Source organism: Pelobates fuscus, chromosome 2, assembly GCF_036172605.1.
Source record: "Pelobates fuscus isolate aPelFus1 chromosome 2, aPelFus1.pri, whole genome shotgun sequence".
NCBI lineage: Eukaryota > Metazoa > Chordata > Amphibia > Anura > Pelobatidae > Pelobates > Pelobates fuscus.
The window spans coordinates 15,374,049-15,394,369 of NC_086318.1; the positions used below are offsets into that span (position 1 = coordinate 15,374,049).

The following is a 20,321-nucleotide window of genomic DNA, read 5'->3' on the forward strand; positions in this document are numbered from 1 at the left end:
TGGGTGGAAATGTGTTTGTAGCACTGATGTTTGAATGAAGGGATGTGTTTGTATGTAATGTTTGATTGCAGGGGTGTGTTTGAATGTGTTGCTGGTGTTCTGCCACATACATACATACTTACACACATATACATACACATTAGCACGCACAGACACATATAAACACACATACACATTCACATACACACTGACACATACATGCACCTTGGCAAACAGATATGCACACTGACTCACACACACTGACAAACAGATGCACACACTGACACACAGGTACACACACACAAACTGACAGATAGATACATACATACATGTAATAAGTTATATTTGCAGCGACCCTCCTGTTAGCTTACCTTTCGTGTGCAGGAGGATGATTTGCTGCTGGCTTGGGCTGCTGGCTGATGGCGGTGTGATGTGTGGAGCAGCTCTCTCTCCTTCTTTTTCTCCCACTATATTACCTGTGCCGCCACCTCCTCCTTCCTCTGCGTCCTGCACAGCACTCTCTATTTGAAGCTAGGAGGAAGTGACAGGTTCCCACTACTGTAAGTGTTCGCACAGCCTCTGCATTAAGACTCTGTATAAAGTATTATGTGTGCCATACCCCAGCTGATATTTGCCGGGCCACGGCATCTCTGACTCACTTACCCATCAATGTACCCCTTGTACATACACAAAGACTGAGCTGTGCTCCCAGGACTGTGTTTCTGTGACGTATTGATGGATTTCTGTTTTATTAAAGGCAAACTATAAAATGTACGTAATCAAATTGACTTTCTGTAGGTAATTATAACTCTATTGAGAAGAACAAAAATACGTAAAAAACAAAAGCACAATGCATCATCAACTTTAATAGTCGGAGGCTCATTTGGTCCCTAATAAAAGCAGCAGACAGCCCGGGTAGTGGCAGTAGTAAGATACAGTAGTAGGCTTGGGATCGATCAGCGCTTGATTCCAGGAGGTCAATCAGAAATCGATTGGGGATCTTTAAAAAGCTACAGCGATTCCATTATATCTCGTCAGGCGGCCTCACTGAGAAGAGAAACAATAGGTTATTTTATATCAAATCATCATTGAAAGATATCCGATCAAAACACATTGTATCCAACTACCAAACCAGCTCCTAGAACAGCGGTAGGCAACCTTTTAGCAGCACTGTGCCGATATAGGATTGTGATGTCCCGTTGCGTGCCGGTCCTATTTTTTTAAATTGAGGTGTGTATGCTGCCGTATTCTGCTTGTGTTATTTATACTGCAGTTGCTTGGTATCGTTGTATTTGTGCGTATATAAGCTAATATATTGTATATGTTCATTAGTAGTTTATGGTATCATGTATGATACATATGAATGTGGGCTGTGTATGGGGGCTGCTTGTGGAATTGTGTGTGGATGGATATGTCACATTGTGTGTTTAGTAGTGTGTGGGGGCTGTTTGGGGTATTGCATGTGAGAGACTGCATGTGGGGTTGTGTGCATGTATGTGGATTGTTAGCGGGTTACGTTTGTGTGGATTGTGTTTTGTGTTTGAGCAGATTGTGTTTTGTGTTTGTGTGTGGGCTGTTTGTGTTATTTGTATGAGGGGAGGGTTATTCTGCATTTCTGTGTATATCTAGCAGTGTGGGTGGCTTCCCTGGGTTCCAGTGAGGACCAGGCTGGCCAGGTACAGGACAGGAGCTGCAACAGGAGCAGCAGGCTGCTCTACTACAGTGTGCATTCCCATTCACAAGTGCTGGGAGGAAGTGATCTGAAATCACTTACTCTATGTGCTGCAATGCATAAATTGAGGATTGTCCTTAACCACCTTTTCGTATTAGCAGATATCTGAAGTTTCACTGGGACTCCTGATAGGCCAGAGCCTGCTTGGCTCTAGCAGCCTTGAGTGCCGTGCAAAGACACCTTGAGTGCCGTGCGTGGCACTAATGCCATAGGTTGCCTACCCCTGTCCTAGAACTATACAGGGGACTACACTAGACAGCAAGTTGGAGATAGGGAAATGACATTACCCATAATTCCCAGCAAGGCCTAGCTATATAACACTGGCCTAGTACTTCCAAGCCTGTGCTCTAATCTTTAAATATTTATTTTTATCATATTATGAATGTGGGTCTACTTCTAGCTTCCGTCTAATGTGGGCACGTTTGTTTTCCCCAAATGAATCACAATCTATTAATAATAATGTTAATAAGCACCGTAGCTATATAAATGTGTGAGTCGAATTCAGTAGATCAAGAAACATCTATTACGTTTAGTGTAACTGAATTTTTAATATATGATAACTTTACTATAAATGTTAACAGATTTTACAGCACTATTACTTCTTGAATACAGGTAGCTTGTGTTTAAATCTTTTAGTTGTAATGAGCAGGTACATATTTGATAATACATTTTCTGAGTTATTTGCCTTCCTTATAGTGCCCTCTGTGAAATAATTCCACATAATCAAAGCCATAACATACGACGCAGCGCATATGGTGCTTATACAGACAGATCTAAACAAAAACAAAGATATATTATTTAACTGCATGATCCGAGCAGCATTACCGCAACAACAAAGTCTCGAGTCGCTAGCACCACCAATGGTTTTATGTAAAACCATTGATAAGAATTATTAAAATCCATGTTATATTCTGGGTTTCAGAAGCTAAACATGGGGGACATTAACGCAACTTACATCACTTCTGTTTTATATCTCTTCAAAGCCTCTGCCGCCACCAACTCCCCAAACTTGGGATCTTCCATTGGGATATCTCCAGGCACCATGAAAGTAAACGGGTCATGGTCAAACAGCTTAACTGTCACCTTCGTGTCAGAGGGATCTTCTCCACTTTTAGTCTTGGAATAAACCTGAAGATAAGATCACAACATTAATTCACTTTATCACTACACATAATCGGAGCTTTGAGCATGTTGTATTTTATCCAGTTATTATCATTGGATTACTTCCACTAAAAACAAAATACTAAAATATACTTTTTTTTTTATTCACAAGGCTGCAGAACTCAGCGAGATTCTTGTTATTTCCAAAATGCACCGTATAATCCTGTTGTGCTGTGCAATACAACAAGGTTTCAAGCAAGCTGTAACACTGCTTAAAATACAGCATGACAGAGTATAAAGTCTTGGACGGAAATTAACTGATAACCAGAAGCAGTGTTCCAATGAATCACATCCTATATGTGGTCCAGCACGGACAGCTGAAAATGTAGACTTTACAACAGTCACACCCTGCAGTTTTCAAAGACCCCTCAGTACTCAATAAGAAATGCAGGACTCACTTATTGTAAAGCTTAACTGAGACAACAATAAGGTGTTTAAGGGAAAACACGAATTGTGTTTAATTCGGGATTATTCTAGCTCCTAGTGACCGAATAATCTAAATTTTATTAAAGACAGGAGGCGAATATTTGCTTATCTTTCTTTACTGAAACATCCAGCAGCAAAGAAACAGTTAACAGCAGTGTAAAAAAGTTTAACCAATCAGAGTGCATCACAGCAATATAAACTGTCATCAGGCTCCTCCCAATTCCTCTTTCTTGATGTAGCCGATCAGCTGTAGAGTCAACCATGTAAAAGTAGTCATAAAAACGATGAACAGGTAACGGTGAAGGTATCTTTAAGGATGAAGGTAGTGATCAACCCGCAGGTAGAGTCAAGGCAGAAGGCAAGCGATCTTCACACTAGGAGGAAGGAGAAATATCGTGAAAGTATGGTCTCTTTGGCAAAAGAAAACCAAATAAATGCAGTGAACTGACTTCCAATTTAGTGCAAGCTCTAACTATGGTAATAACAGAGTGGTATAACAGTAAATGACCATCTAGAATTTAATGAGCTAAATATAATATAAGAAACGGGTTATAATAATAACGACCTAATGAGTCTAGGTTAGCGAAAGAGAGGATGTAAGTCATAGTTAGAAATTGGAGGTAGTACAGGATACTTACCTAGAAGGGTGGGAAGAGAAAACTAGGGTGGGAAAATATTCGCCTCCTGTCTTTAATAAAATTTAGATTATTCGGTCACTAGGAGCTAGAATAATCCCGAATTTTATGGCAAGACAGGAGGCTTCATATTTGCTATTTTAACGCACAGATAGTAAGGACAGAGAAACGTGAGGAGAGTGTCTGAAATAAAAGGTACGGAAGGTGGATTCTCTAGACCAATCAGCGAAGGATAGAATTTCCGCTAAGGAACCTCCAGCTAAGAGTGCTGAAGAGGCGGCTGCGCCTCTAACCGAGTGAGCCCCGAAAGATGCATCAATGCCAGCCAGGGCTAGGAGCCATTTGATCCAGCGTGCAATGGTAGGGCACGAAACTGGTTTGTGAGGCCGTACATAGGATACCAGGAGGGGCCCGGTAGGTGCTCTGAGAAGGGTAGTGCGAGCGATATAGTGTCTTATGCACCGGGCTACGCATAGGAGTGGTCTCTCCGAGAAGTAAGGGTAGCTCACGGTAGATGAGTTGGTCTTAGTGCGTCTAGTGATGTGAAAGTGTACCCCCTCTGGTGTGAAATCGAGGGCGTGAAAGTCGAAAGCCCTGATGTCGGAAACTCTTCGGAAGGAGACCAAGCAGAGGAGGAGAGCTAATTTGGCTGATAATTGGCGTAGGGAAAGCGCTTCGTTGTCCGGCCAAGCTTCCAAGAACGTGAGCATGACGGCAACGTCCCAGAATTGATTATATTTGGGATTCGGGGGTCTAGCGATGCGGATGCCCCGCAAAAGTCTGCAGACAGACGGGTGTTTGCCCACCGAAGAGCCTTCTATAGGAACGTGCGCTGCAGAAATAGCAGACCGAAACACGTTAATGGTCCGGTAGGATTTACCCTGGTCGAATAAAGACGACAGGAAGTTAATAATATTAATTATAGGTGTTGAAAAGGGATCAAGGTTCCTTTCCAAGTACCAGCAACTCCATAGGCGCCATGCAGAGATGTAAGAGCGTCTGGTTCCTGGGGCCCATGAGTCCCAAAGGAGTCCCTGAGCAGTTGTCGAAAGGCCTGAGACATTCCACGATCCCCTGAAATGGTCCAAGCCACTAGTTGGAGATGGTCTTGGATCGCCAATGGGTGAAAGTTGCCTATCGAGTCTCTGAGGAGGTCGTGGGTGCAGGGTAGTAGCAGGGGAAAGTCCACTGACATTTCCAGTAGGTAAGGGTACCATGGTTGGGCCCGCCATAGCGGGGTCACTAGAGTTATCTTGACACCTTGAGTTCTGAGAAGTTGTAGCGTGCGTGGAGTCATGGAGAATGGAGGGAACGCATATGCCCCTGACATCGGCCACTTCTGTAGGAAGGCATCGACTGCAAGGCACGCTGGGTCCGGTAACCTGTGTAAGCTGCGGATTGCAAATGAGCCTGCAATCAGTTCGAGGCAGTTGATGTGAAGTGCGCGTTCTGAGTGGGACCAGAGTCCTCCTGTAGAGGTTTCCGAGCAGGTTGCGCCCCATCCGAGCAAACTTGCATCTGATTCCAGGATGAAGTCTGGTTGGGATCCGAAAATGGCTCTTCCATTCCAGGCATCCATATGTTGTAGCCACCAATGGAGCTCGAGCCGGGCCTCGTCCGTGAGTGTGATCTGTTGGTCGTAAGATGTCGACTGGTGTAGGTATTGGGTCTTTAATCGTTGCAGTGCCCGGTAGTGCAGTGGGGCAGGGAATATAGCCTGTATTGAGGCGGAGAGCAAGCCGATGGTGCGGGCTAGATCCCGTAGGCGAAGGTGTGGTGATATCAGTAACTTCCGAATGTCTCTTTTTATGGATTTTATTCTGGGTGCCGGAAGTTGAAGGACTGCTTGAACGGAGTCTATCTGGAATCCCAGGAATTGTATCGTCTGGGACGGTGTTAGAGATGATTTCTGGTGATTGATCACGAAGCCAAGATTCTGCAATAGGGCGGAGGTCATGTTTGTATGATGGAGGAGGGTTTCCTGGTCCTGTGCCATGAGAAGGATATCGTCCAGATAGATTATGGAGCGGATTCCTTGGGACCGCAGTAAGGCCATCACTGGTTTCATTAGTTTGGTAAAGCACCAGGGTGCGGAAGATAGGCCGAAGGGGAGGCAGGTGAACTGCCATAGTGTCTGTTCCCAACGAAACTGAAGGAGGCAGCGGTGTGCTGGTGTTACCGGCACCGTGAGGTATGCATCCTTTAGGTCGAAGCGAGAGAACCAATCTCCCTCGGAGAGTAGGTCTCTCAATAAATGGATCCCTTCCATTTTGAAGTGACGGTATACGATGAAATTGTTCAGATCTTTCAGGTTGATGACTGGTCGTAGACCCCCTGATTTTTTCTTTACCAGAAACATGTTGCTTACGAAGACCTGTGGGCCCACAACTCGTTCGATCGCACCTTTGGTGCATAGATCGTTGAGTTCGCTCCGTAGAGTCGACTCGTCTAGCAAAGACATTTTTATTGGGGTAGGAAGGGAATTTTGAATTGGTTCGACTGAAAAATCCAGGTGGAACCCGGACACCGTTTGAAGGATCCAAGGATCCTGAGTTAGTTGAGACCACTGTTGGGAAAAAAGGGTTAACCGGCCTGCAATAGGAATAAGAGAATAAGGAAGGTCCATTACCTGTAGCAGAGCGACCGCGTAGGGAAGCGTATCCACGTCCTCGGATTGTTCCGCGAGAGGGAAAAAATTGTCTGTGTTGGAATCGGGTATTGCCCGAATTCCAGGTGTCTGAAGGTCGAGGCCTGTAGCCTGTGAAGGCGGCTCTGCCAGTCGCTCGGCCTCTATAGCGACCAGCTCTTCCAGAAAAACGCTGAGAGCGAAATACCTTGCGAATAGAGGATTGTGCCTTTGTCAGTGTTGTAAAAACAGAGACGTGTTTACTTAGTTCTTTTATGAACTTGTCTCCAAATAACATGCCTTGAGCTTCTGGACCAAGTTCTTTGGTGCCTAGTTCGGCAAGTTTAGCATCAATTTTATAAAGGACGGCTATCCGCCGCTCTGTTGATATTGCCACATTGGCGTTGCCTAAAAGGCATAAGGCCCTTTGTGCCCACTCTCGCACCATATGTGCGTCAAATGTGCCACCTGATAAAGCCTCGTCTGCAATAATGAAGATTTGTGTGAGCGGGCCCGCCACATCCATCAACTTGTCTTGAGCAGTTTTAAGACCCTGTTCTAGACCTTTACGGGGGTCTTTCCCTGACTTGGTTAGAAAGGTCACAAGGAAGGGGTCGAATTCTGGTGTATTGGCCACCTTGTCTGGGATGGTGGGGCGTGGGCATTCAGCCCTTAATTTGGCTCTTACCTCTTTTTCTAAAGGCCGACGGAGCCACATTCTACAGTATTTGGCAATGTGGTCTGGGGGTGTCCATTCGGCCGATCTAGGGTGCTTAATGCACCTGGGGTCAAATAGAGGGCGTCCAGAGGTGTCAAATAAGGTATCTATGGGGTCAGACTCCGATTGGAGTTCCTCTAGAGGTATGAGGGGTTCATTAATTGCAGAATCGGATGGATAAAGGTCTCGGAATGTCTTATGAGGCGGAGCCTCAGTATCAGAGTGTTCTGCGTAGTATTCGTCTAATACTTGGAGGTTAAAATCAGAGGTAGAACCCTCAAATGCGTCAAATTTATCATGTTTGGGTTTTGAATAGGGCACTCTAGGGTGTTTAGCGGGCGCTTTGCCCTTACCGGCGGTGGCGCTATCGCCCTTCCAAGGGCGTTTGCGAGGGGCTCCTTCATGTTCCGAAGTGTGAGAATCTTCGGAATCTGAGAGTTGGGTAATGGCCGCCGTAGGGGCTGGTATTGTCTGCTCGCTGAAAGCCGCTAAAGCTTTAGGAATGGATTCAGTGATGGCATTGAATAGCCAAGCCTTAAGTTCGGCAGAAACTGCTGGTTCTGGCACATCAGACATAATGTCAATAACAGTGGGGTCACCACAAAGAGAATAATATAATATACAATATATATATATAGTTTAAAATTATTATTTTTTTTTTTTTAATTTTTATTATTTTTAATTATTTTTAATTTTGGTATGCAGACAAACTAATTACAATGAGGCGGTGGACTTATACAGAAAAGTAATTTTTGTAACAGTGGGGTTCATCCACAATACATCAATGGGGTTCACCCAGAGAGGAAGGACAATGAAATGTCCAAAATCAAATAACAGGTATGTGCCTGTGTCATCAAATAGGGATTACCCTGTATAGAGGCAGAAAAAAGGGGGTCACCCTTGAAGGAAGGCTAGAGGGGGTCACCCTCTGAATAAAGGCTTGAGGGGTTCACCCTCAGTATCAAGCAAGGATTTTTTTAAGTTGAAAAAACCTGTCAAGAAATTTTGAGTATGTATCCTTAATGATTTAAAATAAAAAGGTCTGGGGCTTTAAGGGATAAAAAGTACTTACCGAATAGCTGGGTCGTTGTTCTGCAGTGGGAGCTGAAATGCGAGTGAACCGCCGCGCATAAAATTTCCGCAAGATGGCGCTGAGAGGAAGCCCGGGAAAAGGTAAATAGAAATGGCCGCGGAAAGAAAAGGGCGGGAAACGTCTCTATGGAGACGCAAGGCAACACACGAAGTGTGTGAGGGAAAAAAACTGAGCGGAGCGGACCGGCAAAATGCCGGGCGCTGCGGGGAAAGTGTGTCAGTTAAACAGAGAGTATAAGAATACAAGTATGGTAGAAAAAATAAGAGAGGCAATAGTGTTTATAGGTTGACTGGGGAGTCAGCCCATGTCACCTAAGCAGTGTGTAAAAGCACAGAAAGGCTGAGAAAATACTAGAATAGGTAAATGAATAAATATATATAATATTAAAGCAATATACTCATATATATATATATATATAAAAATCGAGCATAAATAGGAGTATAATTAGAATAGACTCACCTGGGAGGCTAAGCAGCAAAGAAAGAGGAATTGGGAGGAGCCTGATGACAGTTTATATTGCTGTGATGCACTCTGATTGGTTAAACTTTTTTACACTGCTGTTAACTGTTTCTTTGCTGCTGGGAGTTTCAGTAAAGAAAGATAAGCAAATATGAAGCCTCCTGTCTTGCCATAAAATTCAAATCTACACACTTAGACTTTCTAAAGACCCAGGATGCTTTGAAATAAAGCAGTTGCATATCAAATGAATAAATTTTTGCACACAAGTTCCATTTTATTTTGATTTGTTTGGGTGAGGGCATTACTTACAGTAGCAATTTGGAATATTCCGTTCTTCTCATTTTGGGTCATGTTGGCAAGCTTCGACACCCACCCAAACTGCTGATTAAGACGTTCCAGCAGACCAGTTGTATTGAGCATCTTGTCCCGGAATTCCTGAAGCTGATCATCGTATTGTTTGGTGAATTTTTCTGCTAGGCGCACAGAGTCCATGAATGTGTCCTTTAAATGTTGTTGTACTGGATCTATTCCGGAGCAGTCTGAACACAACATCAACAACAACAACAACAATGAGTGTGATGTAATAGCAGGTATGGGGTACATGACATGTTGTCCTATATTGGGACCGTAGATAATCAAAAACAACAATTCTACACTGAAAAACCACAAGTCTATTGTAAATCATGCTCATTACAGAAAGAACTAATCAATAAATAAAGAAAGAAAGGCGGACAGAATTTAAAATATCACACAATGGCATTGTGTGTGATGAAAGACACCCCATGCAGTAACGCAAATACTTGATACTAAAGCAGAAAATGTATTTAGAATTATTTATTGCATATTACATATGTAGATATATTTAGAAACAGATCCAGCATTTAACTAATTGAGTGAGGCTAATGCAGAGTGTATATTCCGATACACAATAATGTCAGAAAGATAGAATTGGAGCTTCATAAATCCCATCACGGTGATACTCTAGGCATGAACTCCAACATGGCATCCATGCCAAGAGTATACCCGTGATGGAATTTATACCTATACCAACAGCACAACACAGCTTCAGCCTCCCCTCCTTCTACCGTCTTATCTCTCAATGCTGTGAATTATGCTGATGTTAGCATTCAGACTTCTATCAATATTTATAACCACTTAGTGCACCCCGCTGAACCGTTCCTCGTTTTTACCGATTGCCAGAATCTCCTTGCATTTTTCACATTTCTCTTGCAGCTTAAGACAGCCTGCTGAGTTGCGTCTTAGTTCACGACAAACCATCTTGCCATCAGTAGCATTTCCTGAGAAGTAAAAAACAACTCGGTGAGTTAATGGACATTTTGTAATGAAATTATCTGGGCTGGCAAAAGGAACACTCTAAATATTATATATTTATTTTTTTTAGTTACATGTGTCTCTTACTAGTTTTAGGTTTAGGGCCTCTTCTTTCTCAAAAAAAAAAAAAAAAAATTAAAAAGGTTAAAAAAACAAAAACAAAAAAAACATTAGTACTCTACTGTACTCTACCACCAGCTAGATCCTCAATTTGCCCTCAGTGAGATCATCATACTTAATGATCTCTGGTCCAATCAGATGCCTCTCATAGAAGCACTGTGGTCTATGGCACAATATTACTTTCCACCAATCCAATACTTCTCACAGAGAAACAGTTAATCCAATGCTTCTCTGTGGCATTCACCATCATAATGCTTTATGTGAAGACACCAACACTTAGGACCCTCAAAAAAACATTGAGGAAGTGCCTCTAGTCTAAGGTGTGTTTTTAGACACATGCCAATCAGATTTCTCCTTGTATCAACAACCTGTTCAAATGCATATCGATTATATCCCTGAATATCCTGTTTATGCAAAAAAGCATCAAAGCATCTTAAAAATATATATCTGTAGAATCTGATAACACAACCTCTATAGGCAGATAATTCCACGTCTTTATTGTTCTTACTGTAAAGATCTATTTTCTCTGCTGTCTTCCAGTCTCAATGGGTGACCTCTTGTCTGTTGTATATTTCTGCTAATGAACAGGTTAGCACATAGCGGTTTGTACTGGCCCTGTATATATTTGTATAGTGCTGCCATATCCTCCCTGAGGTGCCTTTTTTAAAGAAAACACATGCGTTTTTTATAGCAGTTCTGTATAACTAATGTTTTCTATCCCCTTTAGTAAATTTGTAGCTCTTTTTCTAGTTCTGCAATATCCAGTATTGGTTGTTTCTATATTAAAACAAACTATGAGTTGTTGATTGAGATACCATGAAATGACCACACATGTCCTCCTCATAATATCTTCATGTTGAAAAAAATGGCATTGCTGACAATTCGAGTAAAAGTGATAACAAATAACTTCTGCATAACCCATTGTCCCCTTCTCATTCATTGATTCATTCCAATGTCCAGATTTTGTTCTAAATCTGTAGGCAAACAATGCAGCTTTATTACACGTTGAGGAACAAAGATGAAGGAACTGAAGGGGTATCTGGAAATTCTCAGAAAGTGACAGATGAAGCCTTTAGTCACTGTCTATGCATGGTGACATCCCTTGGGTTTTCTGATAAAAGATTTGAAGTGTGTTAATCATGCAGTCAAAATACAATGACACCAATGTTTATTTGTCAGTGGTTCCCAATTCATTATTCCCATGGAACCATTGGTGCACCAGCATCCTGGAAACACAAAAATGATTGTGCACAGTAGCACAAACCGCTTAATAACACTTCTCTATCTTAGAAAAATAAGTGGTTCACTACTTGAGTACAAAGGATTCTGTTTTGCTCTCAGCTCTTGCTAAGCAAGAAAAGCGCCAGTGATTTTTGGGTCAGTATTGGAGCAAAATGCACTGTTGTAATTAAAACAATTAAAAAAATAATTTTGAATTAAGTTTGACAAAAAGAAAAAAAAAAACCCAAGTAAATTAGCAAAAGTGTAAAGTGTGATATACAAATATTTTCAGCAGCACATTTTTAACTAGCAGAGACTCACTCAAAATAATAACAACCAAGCTATTCTCAGATGCCATAGTGAGCACTGATCTAAAGGGCAGAACAATAAAACTAATAATTCCCCTCCTATATGAAGCCCGATTGGGTACCATACTGATTGAAGCAGCAAAAATGGCCAAGCCTGAAAGAAGGAGAGGTTTCCTACATGTGATCGTCCTGTATCAGTACTCACAACCAACTGAGTGAGTCTGAAATGGCCGACAGCTGGTGGGAATAAGATTGGGGTCTTGCGATCTCTCCTGTTACCGACTTCCGGGAACAGTGGGAGGTGGTGACCATCTTGGATATGGCGAAATCACAGCAGAACCCTGGGAAATGATGCTCTATTCATTAAATATATCATAAAAATAATGCCAAGTTCTAACTGTAAAGTTTAATTTGGATATCGCTATAAACTTGTAGTTTTGTGGCAGAAAGGTTTGCAGATCCAGAGAACCCTTATAAAATATACTTCCTGTCCTCTATATTGTTTGTAGGTAATGTAGTAGACCCTTGAGAGCCCTTGCATGATGGGTGTCCCGTGGACTGGGTTAATCCCATTAAGGCAGTGAACAGGTCAGTACACCGCAGAATGTGCCAAAAAAAAGGTTAAAAAACATCAAGTTTAAAAAAAATAAAAAACACGCGGCGGTCGGCCATCTTGGATCCTTTGTTAGCCCAGCGGTATTTGGTCGTCGAGTGCCTGGAACTAAAATCGGCTACTCGACGGCACAAATACCGCTGGACTTCCAAGCCGTTCTGGAGCCCCGGTCCTTCGATAATGTGGTTCCCTAAAGTCAATCGGTAGTTTGAAAGTAACTTAAACATATTGTTGGTTTCGTGCGGCGTTCGGTTATTTATGCTGGGATCTGAGCGGTACTTTCACGAAATGTGCGCTCAGACCCCAGCTATCTACCGAACGTCCATTCGTTTAAATGTGATTAATATTATAAAAGTTATGTATTTCTGTGTAAAATGTCCGTTCTGCTGCACGGAGGGATACTCCACTTAACTGTATATTCTAGTGGGAGTATCCCTCTCGTACATCAGTGCATGATGGGAGAAATGTCCAGGTTGTTAAGTTCCCCATGTAGTCCCCAACTGTACAACCCCTGTAATGTCAGTAGGGAAACCCCTTGCATGGGGAATCCCATAAATACTGTGACCTGTGATTAAAAGCTCAGTTGACTCCCAGCCTATGTGTCGTCTAGTTCTTGGGAAGGAAGGATTCTTACAACGCTACCGGGATTGCTGTATGCTGTATTTATTTGCCTGGATTATTTTATGCTGTTCCTGTTACCCAGCGGAGATACTGTGGATTATACCACCTCTCCGCTACAATTGGCATTTAAACTACTTGGAAGTATTTCTATAATAATCATAGATTTACTTGGCACGTATGACAGACAAGATTTACAAATTTAAGGTGTCAAAGGAAACTGTTCAACCATGATAAGATACTGTAACAAAGTGAGAGTAATTTCTACATAAAATGACCAAAAAACAAACAAAACAAATTGAGTTATAACCCAAGAATAAACAGTGCTACCAACCAACCAGAAAATAAATTGTGTGCATGAGTAGTATATAAAAATATAAATGATTTGATTGTGTTATATAAAAATCTAGTCATTACTTATTTAAAAAAAAAATTGTGGCTGTAGAACTTAGTTTGTTATGGTGCTAAGTTGGCCTGAACCTTTTGGCTGTGATTAGTTTCCGTCCTGCCTGCACCCTCAAATAGAACATGGGTAAGAAACCCAAGGAACCAAAACACCAAGGAAGGGGTTGCACCTTCACATGGTATCAGTGGTCTGGCTGTCTCTGTCTATCGAAATATTTTTATATCTACAGATCATGAAATCTTTTAGCACTGTGGTCACAAAGTAACCATTCCATTACCTTCGCTTCCATTCCACGTCATCCCATGATGTGCTAAGTGATGATTTCTCTCCATCATTTTCTGTGCTGCTTCAAACAGTGACTCAAAATTTCCAGTAAAATATGGGTTAAATTGCAGAGACCTTTCCCTGCGTCTTTCTGAGCCTGAAAATGGGAAACCTAAACGCTGGATAGGGAACGGGTTCCATTGAGGTTCCAAGAAACTTCTATGGAAGGGACTATTAAACATCTGTCTCATTTGTCCAAAAGCTTTGATGCTATCCTGAAAGATCTTATCCACGCTGTCTTCCACAACGCTATAGCCATCCTCCAGATCTTCAAGGGTCATGTGCTGTTCCTCATCCTCCTTAGTGAGTGCGTCTATCTTCTCTCCATTAATCAGTATTGTAAACGGAGAAGATCTGTTTAAGAATTCTTCAAACTGCAATGAAATCATATACATGAGTAAATAAAAAAAAAATACATGATCACACATTATGCACTTATAATAGCTAATAACATCCAATATAGGAATATGTTGTTTTAACACTTCTCCAAGAATATAGTAGTATATGGAGCCACGAGGGACCATGCTCTTGGACCAAAGCATCAACAGTAATAAAACCACCAGAACTTCCTGATAGACGGAAACGTTTCCACGTCTAATGTGACATATATCAGGACAGAGTGTCACATCTTTTTTTATGGAAGAGTCAGGTTCTTGGGTGGTGCTCAATAGATGATTACTTTATCTCATTGCCCATGTGCAAGAAGATCTGTGGAGGATCCAATGATCTCACAGGATTTTCCATTAATCCCATTGGTTTACCAATAAAGGAATCTGACTGGTGACTAGATGGAAGAATTTCTGGAACGTATATATCCTTCTCCCAGGGCATCTCCATACTGCCAACATGTCCCCTGGGGGAGATCACAGCAAATAATATGGGACTACACAAGTGAGAAGGCTTCTTTCTGGGTGGTAGAATATTCATATACAACTTAACATTCCACCGTCCATACTATCTATCTATATTTCTTCTTAGTCCTAGATCATTATTATCCACTCGGATTCTGTAATGCTATTTCCAGTTTATTTACTAAGCAGTTTAAATTTGGAATATAAATCTCTACGTGTAAATCCCCTTTTTAGCTCTTCTTGAAAAGGTTAATTTGAAGTTCCACACACTTGCCCAGTTACTCTGCTTGGTAACCTGACTGACACTGTGTGTCTACTGGGAACACACATATGGTATTATTGCCTGCAGGATTAACACCACAAGGCTGGCTCTTACCCCTAGCGCCATCTAGTAAATCCTTAGTGGCGTTGCACTCTCTATGGTTTCCTATGGGGGGGGGGGGGGGGGGGGATTGATCTAATCACAGTCTTATTTTCCAGCCATTTTTTTTCTGCCAACTCAGAGAGTAATATTATTCTACTATTTTGCGACAGCAAAAAAAAAATTAAACCAATTTCATGTAAATCTCCTTCTTAGAACTCACCTGGCGTCCTACAAGACCCGAACCGCTTCTACATGTTTTAGAGTAAAATCGTACACATGTCTGTTTGAGGCATGGTTTGCATTCCTCCCATAAGGCGAGCATGGTCTCATTGCAAACCTCCTGCTTCTCCGTAAGTTGCTGCTCTGAATCTAAAGCTTTTCTGAGAGCTTCCTGGGAATGACCACAGACAATGATAGAAAGAGATTGGAACAATAGATGAAGCAGATATATAGTGTTCAAACAGACCATGCATGCACCATCAATGTGTATTTACCGTGTACTTACTACACACATATACAGTGTTCAAACAGACCATGCATGCACCATCAATGTATATTTACCATGTACTTACTACACACATATACAATGTTCAAACAGACCATGCATGCACCATCAATGTATATTTACCGTGTACTTACTACATACATATACAATGTTCCAACAGACCATGCATGCACCATCAATGTATATTTACCATGTACTTACTACACACATATACAGTGTTCAAACAGACCATGCATGCACCATCAATGTGTATTTACCGTGTACTTACTACACACATATACAGTGTTCAAACAGACCATGCATGCACCATCAATGTGTATTTACCGTGTACTTACTACACACATATACAGTGTTCCAACAGACCATGCATGCACCATCAATGTGTATTTACCGTGTACTACACACATATACAGTGTTCAAACAGACCATGCATGCACCATCAATGTGTATTTACCGTGTACTTACTACATACATATACAGTGTTCAAACAGACCATGCATGCACCATCAATGTGTATTTACCGTGTACTTACTACATACATATACAATGTTCAAACAGACCATGCATGCACCATCAATGTGTATTTACCGTGTACTTACTACATACATATACAATGTTCAAACAGACCATGCATGCACCATCAATGTATATTTACCGTGTACTTACTACATACATATACAATGTTCAAACAGACCATGAATGCACCATCAATGTATATTTACCGTGTACTTACTACACACATATACAGTGTTCAAACAGACCATGCATGCACCATCAATGTATATTTACCGTGTACTTACTACACACATATACAGTGTTCAAACAGACCATGCATGCACCATCAATGTGCATTTACCGTGTACTTACTACACACATATACAGTGTTCAAACAGACCATGAATGCACCATCAATGTGTATTTACCGTGTACTTACTACATACATATACAATGTTCAAACAGACCATGCATGCACCATCAATGTATATTTACCGTGTACTTACTACATACATATACAATGTTCAAACAGACCATGAATGCACCATCAATGTATATTTACCGTGTACTTACTACACACATATACAGTGTTCAAACAGACCATGCATGCACCATCAATGTATATTTACCGTGTACTTACTACACACATATACAGTGTTCAAACAGACCATGCATGCACCATCAATGTGCATTTACCGTGTACTTACTACACACATATACAGTGTTCAAACAGACCATGCATGCACCATCAATGTGTGTTTACCGTGTACTTACTACATACATATACAGTGTTCCAACAGAACATGCACATATGGTATATATATATATATTGGATATACAGGGTAACAAAATACAACACATGCACTATACAACATCAAACCATATACATACTGTCTATAACCTCTGACGTGTGCATACAGATAATGCACGTGTATAGTATTGCACAGAATAAATAAAGATAATATCAAGACAAAAGATAAGTAACTTTATGAGATATTAAATCTCAGATGTTTTCATTCCCGAAGTGTCACTGTAAGCACTCTAACCATTTCTTCTCATTGAATTGGCTATAGAGCCTGGTGTCCCTTGGCATTGTCCCTCCATTTGACTCCCTGGGTACATAAAGGCAGGCTACTAAGTGTAATATAGAGAGGGTGCAGGACAGTTTGCTTAGTGCTACCCAATATCCAATATAGGCCTCAAGTTAATATTTTTGGATACGCTTTTCAAATTATTTAATATTTGTGGAAGAACTTTAAATTGATTTTATATTTTAAAAAATATTTTTATATATTTTTATATGATATATTTTTGATATTTTAATATTGTTAAAAAAAATTGTTCTGACAAAATATCCAAACATATTAAAACATTTAAAAAGCATATCCAAAAATATAAAAATACCCCAAAGTAGTTTAATTTCACAGTTAAAAAGGACATTAATTAGTTGCATCAGTTTACACAGAACCTGATTTATATAAAAAATTACTAGATTGCAACATATCTTAAATGAAAAGACACAAATAATCAGTTACTAATAATGCTATTACCTCTTTATTCTTTTTGGTTTCCTCCAGACTGCGCAGAATCTCCTGGTGTTCTTTCCCTGTGTTGTCCATGAGAACTTTCATATTTTTCACCCCATTTATGGCATTTTCAAACTGTTCGGTGATGTATTTGCTGCCCTGCACTGACATGTCTACAGGTCGAGACAAGAAACTGGTTAATGTTTCTCATAATGCAAAGTCATAATTTACATTTTAAGAGATTCGTAAATTTATATTTATCCAAAAATTTTAACACAAGAGAATTTTAATATTTCAAAGAAATGATGGAATATGTAGTACATCAACTGAAGGTGGTCTTTGCTGCCATTGACTTAACAAGGTCCATTCCACTGCTCCATCTTTAAGTGCTTTGACTTCAGGAAGTTAAATTTGGGATTGTTATATCAGCACAGTTTTCTTCAACATTCTTATGAAAAACACGCATGTTACACATTAGCACCGACTGAGCGAGGGATGGGCTCTATTATAGAAATGTTATGTAACTGGACCAAATGATCTGTGGCACCATTCAAAATGCGTTGTTGTCCAAACTAACCATCAATATGGTAATATTGATTAATAACAATATTTCAGTTATGGTTATAGTTCTTAAAAAGGGGATTTCCGTCCCATATTTTGTTTGTTTTAGTTGTTACAATGAATAATTCCTACAACCAGCCTTGTGTTGTCTTTAAGGGGACTTGTGTGTCTTCCTAGGCATTCAAGTTCTTGAAAGGTATGTGGCAATGGTTACACATACTAAACGAGGAGGTGCAATGGTTACACATACTAAACGAGGAGGGGCAATGGTTACACATACTAAACGAGGAGGGGCAATGGTTACACCTACTAAACGAGGAGGGGCAATGGTTACACATACTAAACGAGGAGGGGCAATGGTTACACATCCTAAACGAGGAGGTGCAATGGTTACACATCCTAAACAAGGAGGGGCAATGGTTACACATACTAAACGAGGAGGGGCAATGGTTACACATACTAAACGAGGAGGGGCAATGGTTACACATACTAAACGAGGAGGTGCAATGGTTACACATCCTAAACGAGGAGGGGCAATGGTTACACATACTAAACGAGGAGGTGCAATGGTTACACATACTAAACGAGGAGGGGCAATGGTTACACATACTAAACGAGGAGGGGCAATGGTTACACATACTAAACGAGGAGGTGCAATGGTTACACATACTAAACGAGGAGGTGCAATGGTTACACATACTAAACGAGGAGGGGCAATGGTTACACATACTAAACGAGGAGGGGCAATGGTTACACATACTAAACGAGGAGGGGCAATGGTTACACATACTAAACGAGGAGGTGCAATGGTTACACATACTAAACGAGGAGGTGCAATGGTTACACATACTAAACGAGGAGGGGCAATGGTTACACATACTAAACGAGGAGGGGCAATGGTTACACATCCTAAACGAGGAGGGGTAATGGTTACACATACTAAACGAGGAGGGGCAATGGTTACACATACTAAACGAGGAGGGGCAATGGTTACACATACTAAACGAGGAGGGGTAATGGTTACACATACTAAACGAGGAGGTGCAATGGTTACACATACTAAACGAGGAGGTGCAATGGTTACACATACTAAACGAGGAGGTGCAATGGTTACACATACTAAACGAGGAGGTGCAATGGTTACACCTACTAAACGAGGAGGGGCAATGGTTACACATACTAAACGAGGAGGGGCAATGGTTACACATACTAAACGAGGAGGGGCAATGGTTACATATACTAAACGAGGAGGTGCAATGGTTACACATACTAAACGAGGAGGTGCAATGGTTACACATACTAAACGAGGAGGGGCAATGGTTACTGTGACAGACCCCTTTTTGGAGTAACAGATACCATCTCGGAGAATTGCCGTTGTATGTGGATTATTGTGGATTTCGGGTACTTGTGGATCCGTACGGTATACACCGCCACGTGGAGAGAACAATGGGTCGCGGCCATTTTGACCGCATGGACTAATGACCGAACTTTCCACACAACGAATTCCGACCTTACCGACAACGTACGCCCATGCTAGTCGACGGATCCAAAGTACCGAAATAAAGACACCGGATCCAAAAGAGAGTTTTCGTTTATATTGTATAGTTCCTGCGTAATTGGTGCAAACGTGTATCTGGCGAACGGCCCAACCGATCTAGGGGATTTTCACGTATGTTGTTCCCTTAGATCTCCGTTCCCTAATACACGTAGCACAATGTATTTTCGTTGCATATTGTGTGTGGTATTAAAACTTGTAATAATTGTAAAATATTCTGTCTGGTACAGTGGGAGTGACTCCCCCTGTAAATGTATTATCCCCTCCGGATACGGGGAGGAGTTGTTGTACGGCATAAAAGCCCGAGTTACAGAATAAACAGTATTCCTACTTTGACCCTCAACACAGAGTCTCGTCTCGTGCTTGGAGGGGATGGCTATTACTTGGATGTCGTAATTATGGGGAACCTGTTATGCCTTAGCTAACTTCGTGCTTGGGGGAAAGGACACCTTCTCAGCGGCGTAAACCCCTACTACACCGGGGTCCCGCTACAATTGGTGGCAGCGGCGGGATCGTTCTTTCACCCCAGAAGGACAGCTACCGAGAGCAAACAGGATGGAGGCCTACTACGGAAGGTTGAAACGATCTACCCTAAAAGACTTGTTGGAGAGCCGTGGTCGTTCGGCTAGCAACAAAAAGAAACGAGACATTTTGGCAGAGTTGGTCGCATTGGACTTAGCTGAGCATAATGGC

The 20,321-nt window shown here is 41.4% G+C and overlaps 1 protein-coding gene across 2 annotated transcripts in view; it reads right to left on the reverse strand.

Moving 5' to 3' along the window:
- Positions 1-825: 825 nt before the first annotated feature.
- CLU (clusterin) overlaps positions 826-20,321 on the reverse strand; it is a 577,758-nt gene continuing 558,262 nt past the window's right edge. For both annotated transcript variants that reach the window (XM_063441969.1, XM_063441968.1), the window contains 7 exons: positions 17,537-17,685; positions 15,207-15,377; positions 13,725-14,145; positions 10,020-10,127; positions 9,139-9,368; positions 2,667-2,839; positions 826-1,026 (listed from right to left, as the gene is read on the reverse strand). In XM_063441969.1, coding sequence (XP_063298039.1) covers positions 1,014-1,026; positions 2,667-2,839; positions 9,139-9,368; positions 10,020-10,127; positions 13,725-14,145; positions 15,207-15,377; positions 17,537-17,685 — 1,265 coding nt within the window. In that variant the 3' untranslated portion in view covers positions 826-1,013. The remainder of the gene's footprint in view (positions 1,027-2,666; positions 2,840-9,138; positions 9,369-10,019; positions 10,128-13,724; positions 14,146-15,206; positions 15,378-17,536; positions 17,686-20,321) is intronic.